Here is a 14,520-nt window from a genome sequence, read left to right on the forward strand (position 1 = left end):
CACACCATGGCTGCCAGCCCGCCGCTGACATCATCTCCCTGCGCCGCCCCGCCCCGCCCCGCCGGCCTCCCCCTGCGGGGCGGCAGCGGGGGCGGCCCCGGCTGCCCCGGCGCGGCCGGCGGCCTGACTCACCCCCACCGGCCCGGCGCGGCCCTGCCGCGGCTGCGGGTCGGCGACCCCGAACTCCGCATCGCCTGCGAAACCGTCTCTTCCCCCCGCCTCCTTGGCTTTAAAATGTGGCTAAGCCCAGCCTTTTGTTTATTCATTTATTTACTCCCCTCGCATGAGCCGGAGGGGGAAATGATAGGCGTCGGCAGGAGAAAAAGCAAGAGAACGAGGATGAAATACAGCCAGACTCGTTCCGATAGGGCCGCTTTCCGCAGCTGCCAGCTGGAAATGATGCCCTTTTCAGGCAAAAAAGATTTTCTTCAGGACCGTTCACAAGGTTTTAGGCCATATATTTAACGTGCTTAATTGCACGTGAAGAGACGACTTGATTCCATCTGCTGCTGCTGTCTCTAACAGCATCCAGTTTAAGTAGTGAAACTCTATTTGCACCGAGCAAAAGTGTTTCAAAAACTGTGATCTGCGTTACCGACAATTCAGTCAGTGCTGCCAGGAGCGGGCAAACGCAGTAGCTCGCCGCGGCCCCTGCTCCATCAGTCAAAAGCAGCCTTGGACTTCTTAGGCTGTGAAACAGCCAAAAGGACATCACGCTTTCCATTTCTCCACTGGGAGAATAAAATTTTCTGAGGGCCTGATCTAGTAAGCCGTGGTGCTTTTATTATTTGCATTTCTTTGAATCAGTGATGTCAATCATCACATTTAAACATACCTATCTTTGAGACATGGACAACTTAAAATTTTATTTTGTAATTCATCCTAGTTCAGCTCGATGGTGTCTCCAAATCATTTTACCACTAGATAAAAATAGAACAAAGGGATCTGGAAATGTCCCCATAGGAAAGAGAAATGAATGACTTCACAAAGGCAACACTGTGCTTTCCAAGCTAGACACAATGCTGCTTTGTTTTCCAGATGGAAGTTTCAGCTGGGACATCTGCACATGTAGACCCCAGCAGTCAAAACACTGCACCAAGTCCTTGCTTGTCAAGAGTGTGAATGACCCCATTTAAGCCAGCGTTTACAGTTCAACCCTGGCCTAAGTGCCTTCTGACCGGAGAGGGCTCACAGAGAGGAGTACCCTGCTCTAGGTTTGTTGTGCAGCTTTGAACAAGAGTTGTAGAAGCAGCAGAGGATGTGTTTCTCATCCTGGTATGATGGACGGCCTAAAAACATACTAATCTGCATGAAACACCAGCAACTTTGCATCACTTATTGTTATAACATACCCATTTAAAAATATTACAAGGCCACTTCTTCTGGCTTGGGTATAATTATCCAGGCTGTCAAAGTATAGAATGAGGAAGAGAACAATAGATCCAGAGGACACATCCCCAGCTCTCTTTGAGGGTAATGAAAGCAGAGAGCACTGCATCTTGACTGCGGGTGAAAGATGTACTTTGCTTGTTATTAATACTTTGGTAATTGCATACCCAAGGGAACAGTGGTTTAAACTATTGCGAAAGCTGTCATTGAGTGGCCTGGTTATTTAAAAACACTGGTTTGTTTCTGTGCCTCCTGCATAGATTGTTATGTAAGAAAACACAGTTGTATTTCTGGTCTTTAACTCAGCCCAGTAAACAGTGTTTCTGCTTCCTCCTGCTGCGTATGTGGGGCAATGGGACAAGGTGTAACAGATAATATCCACTTCCAGAGAACAAATTAATTATTATGCTTTGTTATTTGTTCCATTTAATGAAACCTGTTTGATAAAAAAAAAAACAAAACAAACCAAAACACAAAAACCCCAAAGAAGCAAACCAAACCACTCTACCAACTAGAGGCCCATTTGTAACATCTTTTAAGTAATTATATGTATGCATACCCATGGCCTGATTCTCTTGCTTAACTATGTTTTTTTCCTTTAATGAAGCTATCTATCCTTACTATTTTTATTTGCAGTCACTAAATCTAGACTTAAATTGGTGCAAAAGAAGAATCAAACCTTTCTGTGCCTCAAGATTTCATTCATAGCGAATTATGTCAGACAAGCAAACCAAACGACAGACTCATTACCATATGCCATGTTACCACAACAAAGAAAACCCACAAGCCTTGCAGCCACTTGGCAAAGCATATATGCATTCCCCCTTGTTATTGCCAGCCTGGAAATGATAGAGCGTATTACCATATTCAGGGTAAATGTTTCATCAGATTACTATTGCACCTGCTAAAAACATTCTTGAACAAATTTGTGATTAGCCATATGGTTTTATCCACATTGTCTCTGCCACAGCAGGATACTGGGATTGGCAAATCCAGATTTACATCCCTGTTTTTCTCTTCAGGTTGACTACAAACTTGATGCTAATCAAATCCTGTGTAATACTGACCAAGGGAATACGGCACACTTTGTTTAAAAAAATCATACCCATGACAAGTTTTTATAATTTATTTTATGCAGTATACATGAACATAAATAATACTTTTGCTTTCCTGGACTGCAGGTAACAAATCTGATTTCGTTTTTATGATGAATATTCCCCTGTCATGTCATCTCTGCCAGTAAGAATTAGCTCCCTAGAAGTAACTCCTATATCCAAACTCGTGATCATCTGAAAACATAACACTATGAATTCTACAGAAGAAATTCTGGAAACAAACTCTTAAAAGGAGATCTGTAATAACGGTTAGGCTCTTGATTCATTACCACCTTATAGTTCCAGAAATATTTGTGGAGACTTGTTAAATCCAAACTTTTTCAGATTAAAAGAAACAACCCCACAGATGGTGTCCTTTGCCAACATCAGAAGTCAGTCTTCCGTTCCAGTACTGGTTCCATATTACTTACAAAAATGGAATTCAATTTCTTCTTTAGAAGATAAAGTTCTCGTAAATAGTTGTGGTGATACGCCTTGAAAACACTAAAGATGGCTATTTCTGCAGACACACCTTACTGAAGTATTTACTTCCATTTTATGGAATATATAAACATTTGAATGCCCCAAACTTCATATTTTAACTCTAGATCTGACCACAGTGACTTTTTTTTACATTAAAAATAGCCTGTATATTCTTTATACTTACAAACTGCAAAGGCTTAAGCAGAGGAAGGTAGGTCTAGTTGTTACAGAGCAAACAAGAACCGTGGATGATGTTGGTTCAATTCCTGCTCTGCCGTAAACATCTGATGTAATCACGAACAAGTCACCAAAGCCCAGATTCTCATGTGATGGGGAGATAGTAAATGACAATGATTTCATTCTGTTTCCTACCTGTAAAACACAGTGAGCGGCAGAGACACTGTGAGAGTGCGTGTATAAAAGAGTGAGAGAGACCTGAGTAGAGTGGTGATACATACAGACCAGATGAACATCTAAAATGGATGGATGTACACCTAGTTTTCTCCATCAGTAAAGATGCCTCCCACAGTAAAGGTAGCTACAATAGGAAAGTACAATTCAATGAAAAAAGCTCTCATTTAAAGAAAAATCAATGCCCCAAATCAGAAAACAGAAATACACTCAGGGGATTAGGAAATGCCATTCCTATAACAAAAAAAACGGTATACTTGGCATTTGACCTCTATGTTGAAACATGATTTTAATTGTGACTATGAATGAGAGTTGTATACTTTTATTGGGAAGCATCTGTTACAGGCAATGACAAACCCATGTCAGAACATGGATGCTCCTAAGCAGACAATAAAGCAAATGCTTAGCTGTAGCAACAATAGCTTGTCGTTTCAGCTACTGTGTAGTTCAGATGAGGACTAAATTAGATCTTTCACTCTTTTGCCTGAACAGTTTATTGAACAATTGTATCTGAGTTCTGCTAGAAATATACTGCTCTCATTCATATACATACTGTTCTTAACAGACTAGTAGCAATATTAATAAATACTACATTTCTGTTTATCTTTTACACAATGCAATCATCTAATTATATGAAATGTCATGTCAGATATTCTCCTCAAGGAAAAATGATTTAAATACAAAGCACTTAAGACTGAATAACACTAAAGTATAATTGAATGCTACATAAAACCATATATTCTGTTTCAAGTTACTTGGTTTTGTCAATATAAAAGGGAAAATACACCATGAAATTATTAGCAAAGCAGGTTTTTTTAGGTTCTAAATTAGAAAGTTGTAGCACCTTAAAGTAATACTTTGGTTATGGTGGAGTTTAAGAAATCAAGCACCAAGAGAATGCATTGCCATGAATTATTAGCATCATAGCAGATAGTTCAGCGTGAGGTTTTCTGGCAGAAGATAATTTGCATCGTGAGCTGCAGTGTTGAAACAGTCCATGAAAGTTACATGACCTGCAGACGTATGTGACTCATGCCATGCATCACCCTATAAATACAGTACTTCATTGGTTCAGAAAGCTACATTCTACTCAAAACATTTCTTGTTACCTTTGTCTCCTATTCCCTGCCCCACGAGTTGTGTACAACATTAGTACTTAATACTGATCATTCTTCTTTTGGAATAGTTACATACCAGTTGTGGATATAATTATTTGTAATAAAAGTTATTGCTATCTCTTATAAGAGTTTGTATGTAGTTATTGAAAAGACTAAATTTAGTCATTTATTGTGATAAGGTTGTTCCTGAATGATACTACCCCACATTCAGTAGAAGGTTGTCTCAGTCTGTGTAATAGGATAAACAGCATTTTACTCAGTCTCAGTCTTCAAATCTTTCTCTGGTATAAACATTCCATGCAGGTCCAGAGGCATTTCTACATCTACTATGGCTCGGCCCAATTCTTTGAATGTTTTAGCGTCCAAGACAAGTAGGAAGGGTGCTTCCTTTGGATCAGACTTCACAACACAGGTCAGAACAATGCCTGTGACATAAAAAGGAAGAATTAGAAGCACATACTAGTTACACCAAGCAGAAAAGATAACACTGTCAGGAAATACTTGTTTCCTAAGAATTTTAGGACACAAACTGAAAGTGCTTACTAGATCAAGAAGTTTACTGTGAGTGCTAAAGAACTAATGACAGCTTCCCTTCCATGCTTTTTTCTGATCTGCCTGCAGTTCATTGGGAAGAAAAAAGGTAAACCAACACTGAATTGTGTGCCTGGCAGTTTTGGGACTCATCCTTTCAGCTATTTGCCATTTGCCTTTGCAAGGAGTCACCTGAGAACAGAACTGGATCCACATTACAGTGATACTTGCAGTGCCACTTCATGTTCTCTGTAACAACACTGACTTCCCACAGCTTCAGCTCCTCCAAACCATTGATAAATCCAGCTCCAAGTGGCTCTCTGTAAAGTCCTAAGCATCGGTTTTACTGTTTATGGCTACCTTGGGACACTACACAAGCTGATTTTGGTCTATTGGTGCTTTGGCTTTTTGTCCGCAGAAGTAAAATAGCTGGTGCTAATTTTAATCTCACAGTGGAAGGATCAACCCAGCTTTCTTGACTAAGAACAATGAAACTTGTAAGATTTAATGCAAAACTCATGTAAACCCAGCTTTTAGAATGTTGTCATTATTTTACCATCATCCTCTTCTCTTGCATCAGGGCTGGGAACAAAAACGGGCTCAGATGGCCAGGAGTGATCCTCTCCCCAGTAGAGCATTTCCTTTGTTTGGACATTAAACTTTACAATCTAAATTGTTGTGACCAGAAAAGAAGAATGTCAGTGACTCAGACAGCGGTTTATTCCAAAGGTACAACATGAACAGACTGCTGGCGTGGGGGACCAATGCTACGAGTTAAGGAGCAACAAGGTATGTGTTACCACGAGAAGGAAACACCTGGAAAATGTTAAACTTTGGAGTCACATTTAATGGCTGCATAATCACACAATGTTCTTTTAATTTCATTTCATTAGATTTACAATTGCACCTTTCATTTATGGGCTTTCAGTATTTTACAAATACTAATAGATCATGAGAGAACCTTCACTGTAAATAATGCCGTCACTATACAGAGGAAAAGCCCAAGGCCCAGAACATTTAAGTGACTTGCACCAAATCACTGCGATTCTGTAGTAAAGCTGGAAACAGGATTTAAATCTTCAATTTTCTAATTTTGTGAATTATTTTCCTTTTATTGTGACCTCAATATTTCTCAGCACCTTCTATTGTTAAGCAGGGTATATATGCCAGAACAAAGGCTATTAACAGTGATGTGTAAAGATTAAACCAATGGGGCAAGAATTCCACAATGATACTGGTATTTATTGACGGAACAGAGTATAGATTTTCATCTCGTTAATGGGTCAAGTGCCTGACCAAACCAATCGCCAGTGGGGATACATGGCAATTTCAGTTCAATTCTGTTAAGGCCTTTTCTCTACCCATACAGATGCAGTTATATTCTTTTCCCTTTGACCTTTAGCCAAAAAATATGTCTACAAAAAAATGAAACTATTCAAATTACTGGAGGAAGAATTTGGAAGAATTCTCCCTTCTAACCAAGATGACAGCAATTTCACTGATAGACTTTACATAAGGATTATACATGGTGGTTGTTGTGTCTGCATTCATTAAAGAGCAACTGATGTGAAAAAAAATCTTCTAACAGCATTTTTTATTATATTTAAGTCAAGCAGGGATTACCTACTTTGGAAATCACAAACTTGCAGATTTGTTTGAGCTACTGTCAGACGTGCTGCAATAAATTTTCTTGCATCATGCAGAAATCCAGCTTTATTTTGTAATCAGTTGCGGTAATTATATACAAGAACCAACAGCGAACTCAATTTGCGCTGCCTTATAGTCACAGAACAATAATTATAAAGAGTGAGTTTGTCTGTACAATACTCTTACCTTCAACTATTAATACTTTTCATCTTAATCTATTGGTACTCTAGGCTGTCTCCTGAAAAGTTGGCATCATGCATACACAAACAAAGCATTTGTTACCCTCTAATACAGAACTAGCTAGTAAAAGATAAAGCTTTCTGAAAAATTAGATATTGTTTTAATATTTTTAAATATTAGGTACTTTATTAAATATTATAGGTACTGTTGCGATAACTTTTTTTTTTTTTTTAGGTTTCCTAGAGGGAAGAAATATTACAGATGTATGTCTGCCTAGTACTTCTTTTTCCTACTCTCTCCTTTGTAGCTCTTGGCACATTACAGAAGTTCGGCCCAATTTAGCAGAAAAATGAGGGTCTCAGTAACTAATGTGTTCAAGAGACTTTGTGGAAATATAAAGCTAGATAAAAAAGCATGAGTTTATCAATAACATGAGCCTACTCATAAGAATTGAGGCATTTCATGTTTCTTTGCATGTGAATGACCCACCATTAGGAAAAAGTTTTAAAAGAAACATATACAGTATTGAATACTTGAGAATCCAATCACAGGCACATTTGTAAGAAAATATTTGTTCTGCTGCATATGGAACCACATGTTTTTAACAGCTGATAATAATGTTCCAGATTTTCAGCTTTTAAAATTAAGATATATTGTTTCCATAGTTTGGCCCAGTGAGGCTCTTTTAATTATACAAGTAAGTTAACATATGTCCAGCTTTTCATCTCACTGCTTTCAAGTGCTGAAGTTTATGAACACAGTACCCAACTGCAGTGTCATCACTTAAAAGCTTTAACTTGACGTTGAAAAAAAGAGTTCAGTTTCTGGCCTCAGAACCACACACTTTGAATTTGCATGTATGAATGCAGATTAGGCTATATTTTGGGCCAAACTAGTAAAGCTTGGTCTACTTATAACTGCTTAAATCTGATTTGTGTTCTATAAATACAACTTCCGACTTTGTAAATGTTAGTCATACCTTTGTAGGAACTGGACTCCACTGGACTGCTGTTGCAAAGACATGGTTGTATTTTTTGCCATTATAGTCATAGTTGATGCGAGGCAGTTCTATTCCTGGGTAAAATAAAGTTCAAGACTTAGGAACAAGAGAAGAAAAATAACTCAAATGTACACTTACATATGCCAATCTTCAGGAAGTTTTGCCCCGTGAAAAACCTTGACAGTATTTAAAACAGGTGTTTTGTATGCCTGAATTTCTAAAAAGCTGAAAATGGATATTAACACAACATAATTAAGCCAGGTTTGCTAGCTCAAAAATGACAATTTTTCATTCTTAGGGATTCATTATACTGGAACTTATGAGGGTTTTTTTTCATTTGTCTTTTTTTTCTGTCTTCATAAATACATGAGATGTGAACATCTGAGGTATAATTGGAGGCTACCATTCTAAGAAATTGCTCTTGCCTTAGGTAAATATATGCTTTTCACATATTCCTGTAAATATCCCCTGAAAAGAGTTTAAAAATCCACTTTCAAAGGCAATCTTTATAAAATACAGCAATAACTGAAGCTACTATTTATAAAAGACCTATTTAACCCAAATTACTTTTCTAACAGGTAGATTTGCAAGCCATATTAATAGTTGTAAGATCAGACTTGGGATCCTATATTAATATAAAACTGATGTAACGTCAGACATTTAAGACTCTTGATAAATATATATCTGGGAGGTTCAGGGTCATATATTACTGGATAGACCCAGAGGAGGGAAGTGAAGAAGAGAAAGATATTGTCAACATTTATACTAAACATATTAATTAAAAGTTTTGTTTCTCTTAGCTTTATAAAGTTCTTACATATATGAACAGCTATTAGGCATTATTAGAATGCACCTGTGTGTGTGTAAGAGAACATATTTGAGATTTGTATAATGGATATGTCTCACCTTCACATAGTATTTCAGGGTGGCAATAGATGCTGCCATCTTTCTCTTTTACAGCAGTTGCGGTAGATGGAAGGGTGACTAAATTAGAACCTACTTCGGCATCCTGAAAGAGACATATGCTGAAAAAGTAATGTGTCTCTAAGAATATGCTTCTAATTTAGATCTTCCATCAGGTTTGATATTAATATAGACAATTTGGGGATTAAACAAACAATCCAGATTCAAGAAGTTCCTTCTTATGGTGTTTATCTTGTAACATTAGATTCTGACCTTTTCATTAGAAATCTTGTTATACTCAGAGGATTTTAATATATCATAATCATTTTGAATCACACTGAGTCTTTAGAAAGGTTTAGAAAGACATGGCTGTGTTCCAGAAGCACAATAAATGGATTACATAGTTTGTGATTTTAATTAATGAAGATGGGTTTCAAGGAATTAGGTAACAAATTCCCACTAAAAGTCGCCAGGGTTGGGTTTTTTTGCACCTGCTATAAATCAAGTGCAAAAACAGATGTAATGCACTCTTGTTTTTAATACGCTATTGCTGAATTCTTAAGATTGCAGGGTAGTTTGGATAGCTGGTGTGATCCAACACATCCTTTGTCATTGCTGCATAACTGTTTTTGAGACATGAACAAAGCAGCAAGATTCTAGGACGTAAAAAGGAGTATTATCCATTCCAAATGTATCAGGCAGAAACTTGCCCAAGTTGCTGGGCAATATAAAATCTTCCCTGCAAACAATGATGTAAAATGATGTTTTAAATTAAACTGAAAGATAAAATCTTTCCTCTTCCTGGCAAATCTCACACTTAAATGAAATCTTCTAATTTTAATAAAACCATTGCAACAGTTGGGACCATGCGTATATTATATATAGGCTTCCAGTAAAGTGGAAGAAACAGGTTGTGCAAAACCTCACGCATGCCCTTCCAGTAAACAGCCAAGTTGATATATCTGCTCGTATTTGATAGCATTTTACAAATAATTGCACTGGTAAGGAAATTACATATGCTTAGTAGCCTTGTTCTCCATGACGGATGGTATCAGAACCTAGATCCATGTGACTGTATGTCCAGGTGCTCATTGCCATTTCTCATAATACATACACGAAACAAAACTCCTCCACACTTTGTGTATATGTTATTTTTAAAGAATCAGAAATTTGCACATAAAGTCTGGCAACTAATAATTCACCCATCATTCACACCAATGTATTTTAAATTACTGATCAAAGAACAGATTAAAACGCCATTTTCTTTCTACCTTGTCATACTGCAGAGGAACAACAAATCGTTTGCACGTTGGCATGGAGGTAAGCTTGCTCTTCTCTTCAAAGTATTTAGTCAGGTTTTTTAAATAGAACATATCATATAAGCTATTGTCTGTATAGGCAATAATATCAAAAATAATGTGGCCATCCTCTTCATAAGCATTTATATGGTGAAAAAGCACCATAGCATCAGTATAAAATTTGGTGGATACTTCTTTTTTAGTCTTCTTGTCTACAAAGTGAAACCAAGTCTGAAAGATAGGAGACGTTATTTAAAACCATTAATGTTCAGCAAATAGTTATTTAGGAAACTGTTTTCTAATGGTAGCCATCAACATTCTAATGTATTGTCTGTTTCTACTGAAGCATATTAAGAACTCAGGATTTGCTACTAGGAGACAAGAGGTTCCAACCTGAAGATCAAAACATGCAGGAGTAAAAGAAGTGCTTTAAATTCATTTTACTGTTGCAAATTACTGTTTGGGCTAGGCTGAGGATTTAAGTTTTCTGGTAAAACCTGGAAGATCCCCTGCTCTATTTTTAAGTTAAATAAATCTGCCTTAGTCCTGTAGTGCTCTGTGCTGGTGCGCTCTACTCCAGCATGCCCCACTTATTGATGGCCAGAGCATGTGGAAATAAGGTCCTCAGAAAACAGGTTTTTTCCTCAGTGGCCATGATGAAAGGCTCTCCTTTTGTCTGATGCAGGCTTTTCCACCAGTCTGGCTCTCCTGTCTGATGCAATGGATCTAGAGCAGATCTCATCCACAATATACAGTATTTTGTTTGGACCAGGAGCAACTGTATGTGTCTGGGATGCTAGTGAGGTTTTGAATTTCTCTGCTATCACACAATATTTCTAACAATGCCAAACTATCTTCTTTCTCAAGCACTTCAGCATCAGATATTTATTTATTTGTGAAATTTCTGGAGATGGCAGATAGTATTCAAAAAAATACAACTTTTAAAAAAAAGTGCAACATGAAAGTCAAGGGTTGAAAAAAAAAGAGGGATTACTGAACTTAATGAACCAGACGAAAAACAGAACAGTGTGGAAGAGGTCACTGGCCTGGCTGACTCCATTGCTCAGCATTAGGAAAAATACCTTATCTTCCTTATGATAGGCAAGGCAGGAAGCCCAGTTCACACCTCGGATGTAAGCGGTTGCCATTTTGACAATATCCAGTTTGAATGGCTGCTCTATGAAGACAATGTAATTTTCTGTGATTCCAAAGCTATGGTAGTAGCTTGGGTGGAGCAGAGACCGAGAAGGGATGGAGCATACCACTTCCAGATGTTTAAAATGAGATTTCTTCTTTTCTTTTTCTGAACATAAATAATAATTAAAAAAATTATAATTATAATAAATTCCAAACCAATCTTGTGCTTAGATTTCTCCCGTGTATGAAGTAGGAAAGAACAGGTTCCTCTCAGTTTTATTTGTATTTTTCTGTTAAGAAGGTGGTTTGTTTCCTCCTGCAGAATTAACATAGACGTTTGCATCTGAGTGAAGCAATGCAGTAATATCACAATGCTGGATCCATTTAGACAGAGGCCTCTCATCTCAGTATTTGATTCCACTGGTTACTGTCTTCAGAAGTTCCAGCATAGTGGAGAAAGATGTACAATTAAATTGGCAGCTTTACAAGGGGGTTCAAATGCACCCATATTTTTGAACTTCTAAGGAGATGTTCCTGTTTGATCTATACTGACTGAGCCCCAGCTAGGAATTACAAACTTATCTTTCACCTGTGGAAGGCCTCTTAATTGTTCAACCAAGAGGACACATATCACACTAGCAGCTGATTTTAAACAACACCACAAAAAAAAGATTGTCTTGAAGGAAAAAGAGCAAGTGATTTGCTCTGTGAACAAAGGACAGTATTTCAGCAAAGCCTAGTGTAGGCCAGGTTAGAGAGGAATTAAGTCTCCATTAGGTATTATTTGGTATTATGCTTCCCTATAATCACAGTATCAGCATTTTAAGAGCATTTTCATTTATGAAGAAAATTAAAATCTACAACTTCAAATTATATATATAGCCCTATAGATTGTTTCTGTTCGTCCTCCCTCTACACATCACAATACCGGGAATGGAAATTCTTCTAAAAGTTAGTTCACTCTAGTAATATTCAAATTAGAATTCTTCTAAAAGCAAATTCCTCTAAAAGCAAGGTTCTTCATACTGAAATACCCTGTTCACACCATATTCAAGATGAACCTTTGTAATAGCACATGCCCAGACAGGTTAAGCAGTTAGCATTAAGTTCACAATAAGTTAAAATTAAGAAAATGAACACCATCGGTTTCTAGAAGAGCTGTATCACCACCCCTTAACCTCAGAAGAAAAGAAATTGCTAACAAGTTTCTAGAAAATACTGATAAAAGGCATATCTTACCTGGCACAGAAGGAGGAATCTTAAATAGAATGTATTTTGTCTTCCCTTTATCAACTATTGAAGTACCCATGTTGAGAATATTTCCAGCACTGTCATAATGCGGGTGAGAAGTTGCCATATTTACAGCTACATATTTGCTGTAGTCAACCTGGAAAATGATACAATAGGAGATTTTAGAGATGTGTAAGGGAATTAAAATTTATGTCAGCTAACACCACAAATCCACCAGCTTTTTACCACTGGCAACCTTTTACTGGTACCCCATTTTCCAAGGGCCTTGAAATTTAAACAATTAAGCCAAATGATTTATGCAGGTACTCAAATGATTTTCTAATTCAAGGCTAAAACAAGTTACAGAATCTGAATTACATTCACCGCTCCCTTACAGCCACGTAACACAATGGGAGGATTGTCTAAAGAAGTTCCCCTGCCAATGCCCATTTCATCCTGAAAATAGTTTATTTAATAGGGCTATGAGTCTGGCAATCTTCTGGAGCAAAAAGATTTCTATTTGATTTAAAGCATGGAAATTGTACTCAAACTGTACTGCATGCTAGAAAAAACTCATTGTATATTTCAATATGTCAAGATTTCATTTTCAGAATTAAGTAATATCTTGCATAAAGTACTTGAAAAGTAGTCATATAACTGACCTACTGAATTGTTAATTCTGTAAATCACTTGGTAACTACGGATGCATAATAGTGGAAATCATCCAAAATAATTACGTCACAAGCACGATACATGGTATTATTCCTGCAACCTTGCGAGATTATGTACAAGTGAAATTGCTCAAAGCCCAGCTTTTCCCAAACTAACTGGGACTTAATTTTGAACTCATGAGTTCTTAAAAGATCTGATATCTTCACGATTTCACTTTAACATGATTTCAAAAGTAAGGGAATAGTAGAATAAGAAAAGTATCTTTCCAGTTTTGTGTCCTGAATGTGTTAAAGGATCTTTATGAGTCAGCCTGAAACTTTATTCATTAGCAGATGAGGAATCAGAATGACAGACAGTTGTTTATACCTTCTCTAATGTCTCCAGAGTCTGTGGATTAATTTTCCTGATGAAGTTAGTCTCACTGGTAGCATAAAAATCATCTCCAGTTTTCATAATGTTGATCAGGCAGTTATCTGTGAACTCAGGAATGGTGTGAGACAGATACGAGAACGCCCTGCGGAGAGGGAAATTTCCTATCAGTTCATTAGAGCAGCAGAGGCTGTCCCAGCTTTTACCCCCTACAAAGCAGAAGTCACCAGAGCAGTGCAGGCTGTGCCAGTCTCCCTGCTGCTGTGCCCTCTTCTGGCAGCTCCTCCACTGCCTGGGTGGAAAAGCAGAGGAGATGGGCTTCTCCAACGCCCTTGGCCGGCGCGAGGGTTAAGGACATACATGCAACTGTTTTTCCATACACAAATGGGCATCCAGGTCCAGTCCTGCTGTCAGCTGTAACGTGCACTGGTTTATCAGGATGGGCTAATTACACACTCTCCTGGGCATTCCTGGTGAGAATTTGGCCTAACACTTCCTACCTAAAAGCTGGTAGGTTTTTCAGGGTATGCCTTCATAAAATAGATGGATTCATATACTCCCTGACAGAATATTTTTGTTCCTGGTGTTATCCTGTATCACAATTATGATTTCAAAGAAGATCCAACTTCACATGTGGGCTTGACAGTTTTCCTTATTAGTGTAGGATTTTATCATACTTACTTGAAGCCAAGACAAATTTGCTTATATCCCTTTCAAACTTAAAATGGAAATGTTACCCTATGTGCTGGAAGAGGAAAGAAAAGCATCTTATCTCAGGGTAACAACTTACAACATATCAACTATTTTGCAATAACTATCCATGCATGTGCTCTTATCAAATATCAAATTCAAGGTCATTAGAGGCAGTTCAGACAGGATGAAGAGATAGGTAAACTACTTGCATTTGTCAGAGAATACCCACAGCCAATTTTACAAGACAGGTAATAACACGATGGCTTACACCTTGCCTCTCATATACAGCCTATCATCCTTTCTAACAGTATGAAAGCAGCCATTGCAGTGATTCCAAGTGGTTCTGATTTTGAACATAAGATTAG

At 37.7% G+C, this 14,520-nt stretch overlaps 1 protein-coding gene across 1 annotated transcript in view; it reads right to left on the bottom strand.

The window, feature by feature from the left end:
- Window positions 1–1,672: 1,672 nt before the first annotated feature.
- The window catches only part of BCO1 (beta-carotene oxygenase 1), a 33,023-nt gene continuing 20,175 nt past the window's right edge, over window positions 1,673–14,520 (bottom strand). Inside the window, exons 5-12 of the mRNA XM_075039962.1 lie at window positions 13,460–13,607; window positions 12,431–12,578; window positions 11,137–11,357; window positions 10,028–10,285; window positions 8,760–8,862; window positions 7,833–7,927; window positions 5,583–5,694; window positions 1,673–4,920 (exon numbers count right to left, since the gene is read on the bottom strand). Coding sequence (XP_074896063.1) covers window positions 4,748–4,920; window positions 5,583–5,694; window positions 7,833–7,927; window positions 8,760–8,862; window positions 10,028–10,285; window positions 11,137–11,357; window positions 12,431–12,578; window positions 13,460–13,607 — 1,258 coding nt within the window. The 3' untranslated portion in view covers window positions 1,673–4,747. The remainder of the gene's footprint in view (window positions 4,921–5,582; window positions 5,695–7,832; window positions 7,928–8,759; window positions 8,863–10,027; window positions 10,286–11,136; window positions 11,358–12,430; window positions 12,579–13,459; window positions 13,608–14,520) is intronic.

This window comes from Buteo buteo, chromosome 11, assembly GCF_964188355.1.
Source record: "Buteo buteo chromosome 11, bButBut1.hap1.1, whole genome shotgun sequence".
NCBI classification, from domain to species: domain Eukaryota; kingdom Metazoa; phylum Chordata; class Aves; order Accipitriformes; family Accipitridae; genus Buteo; species Buteo buteo.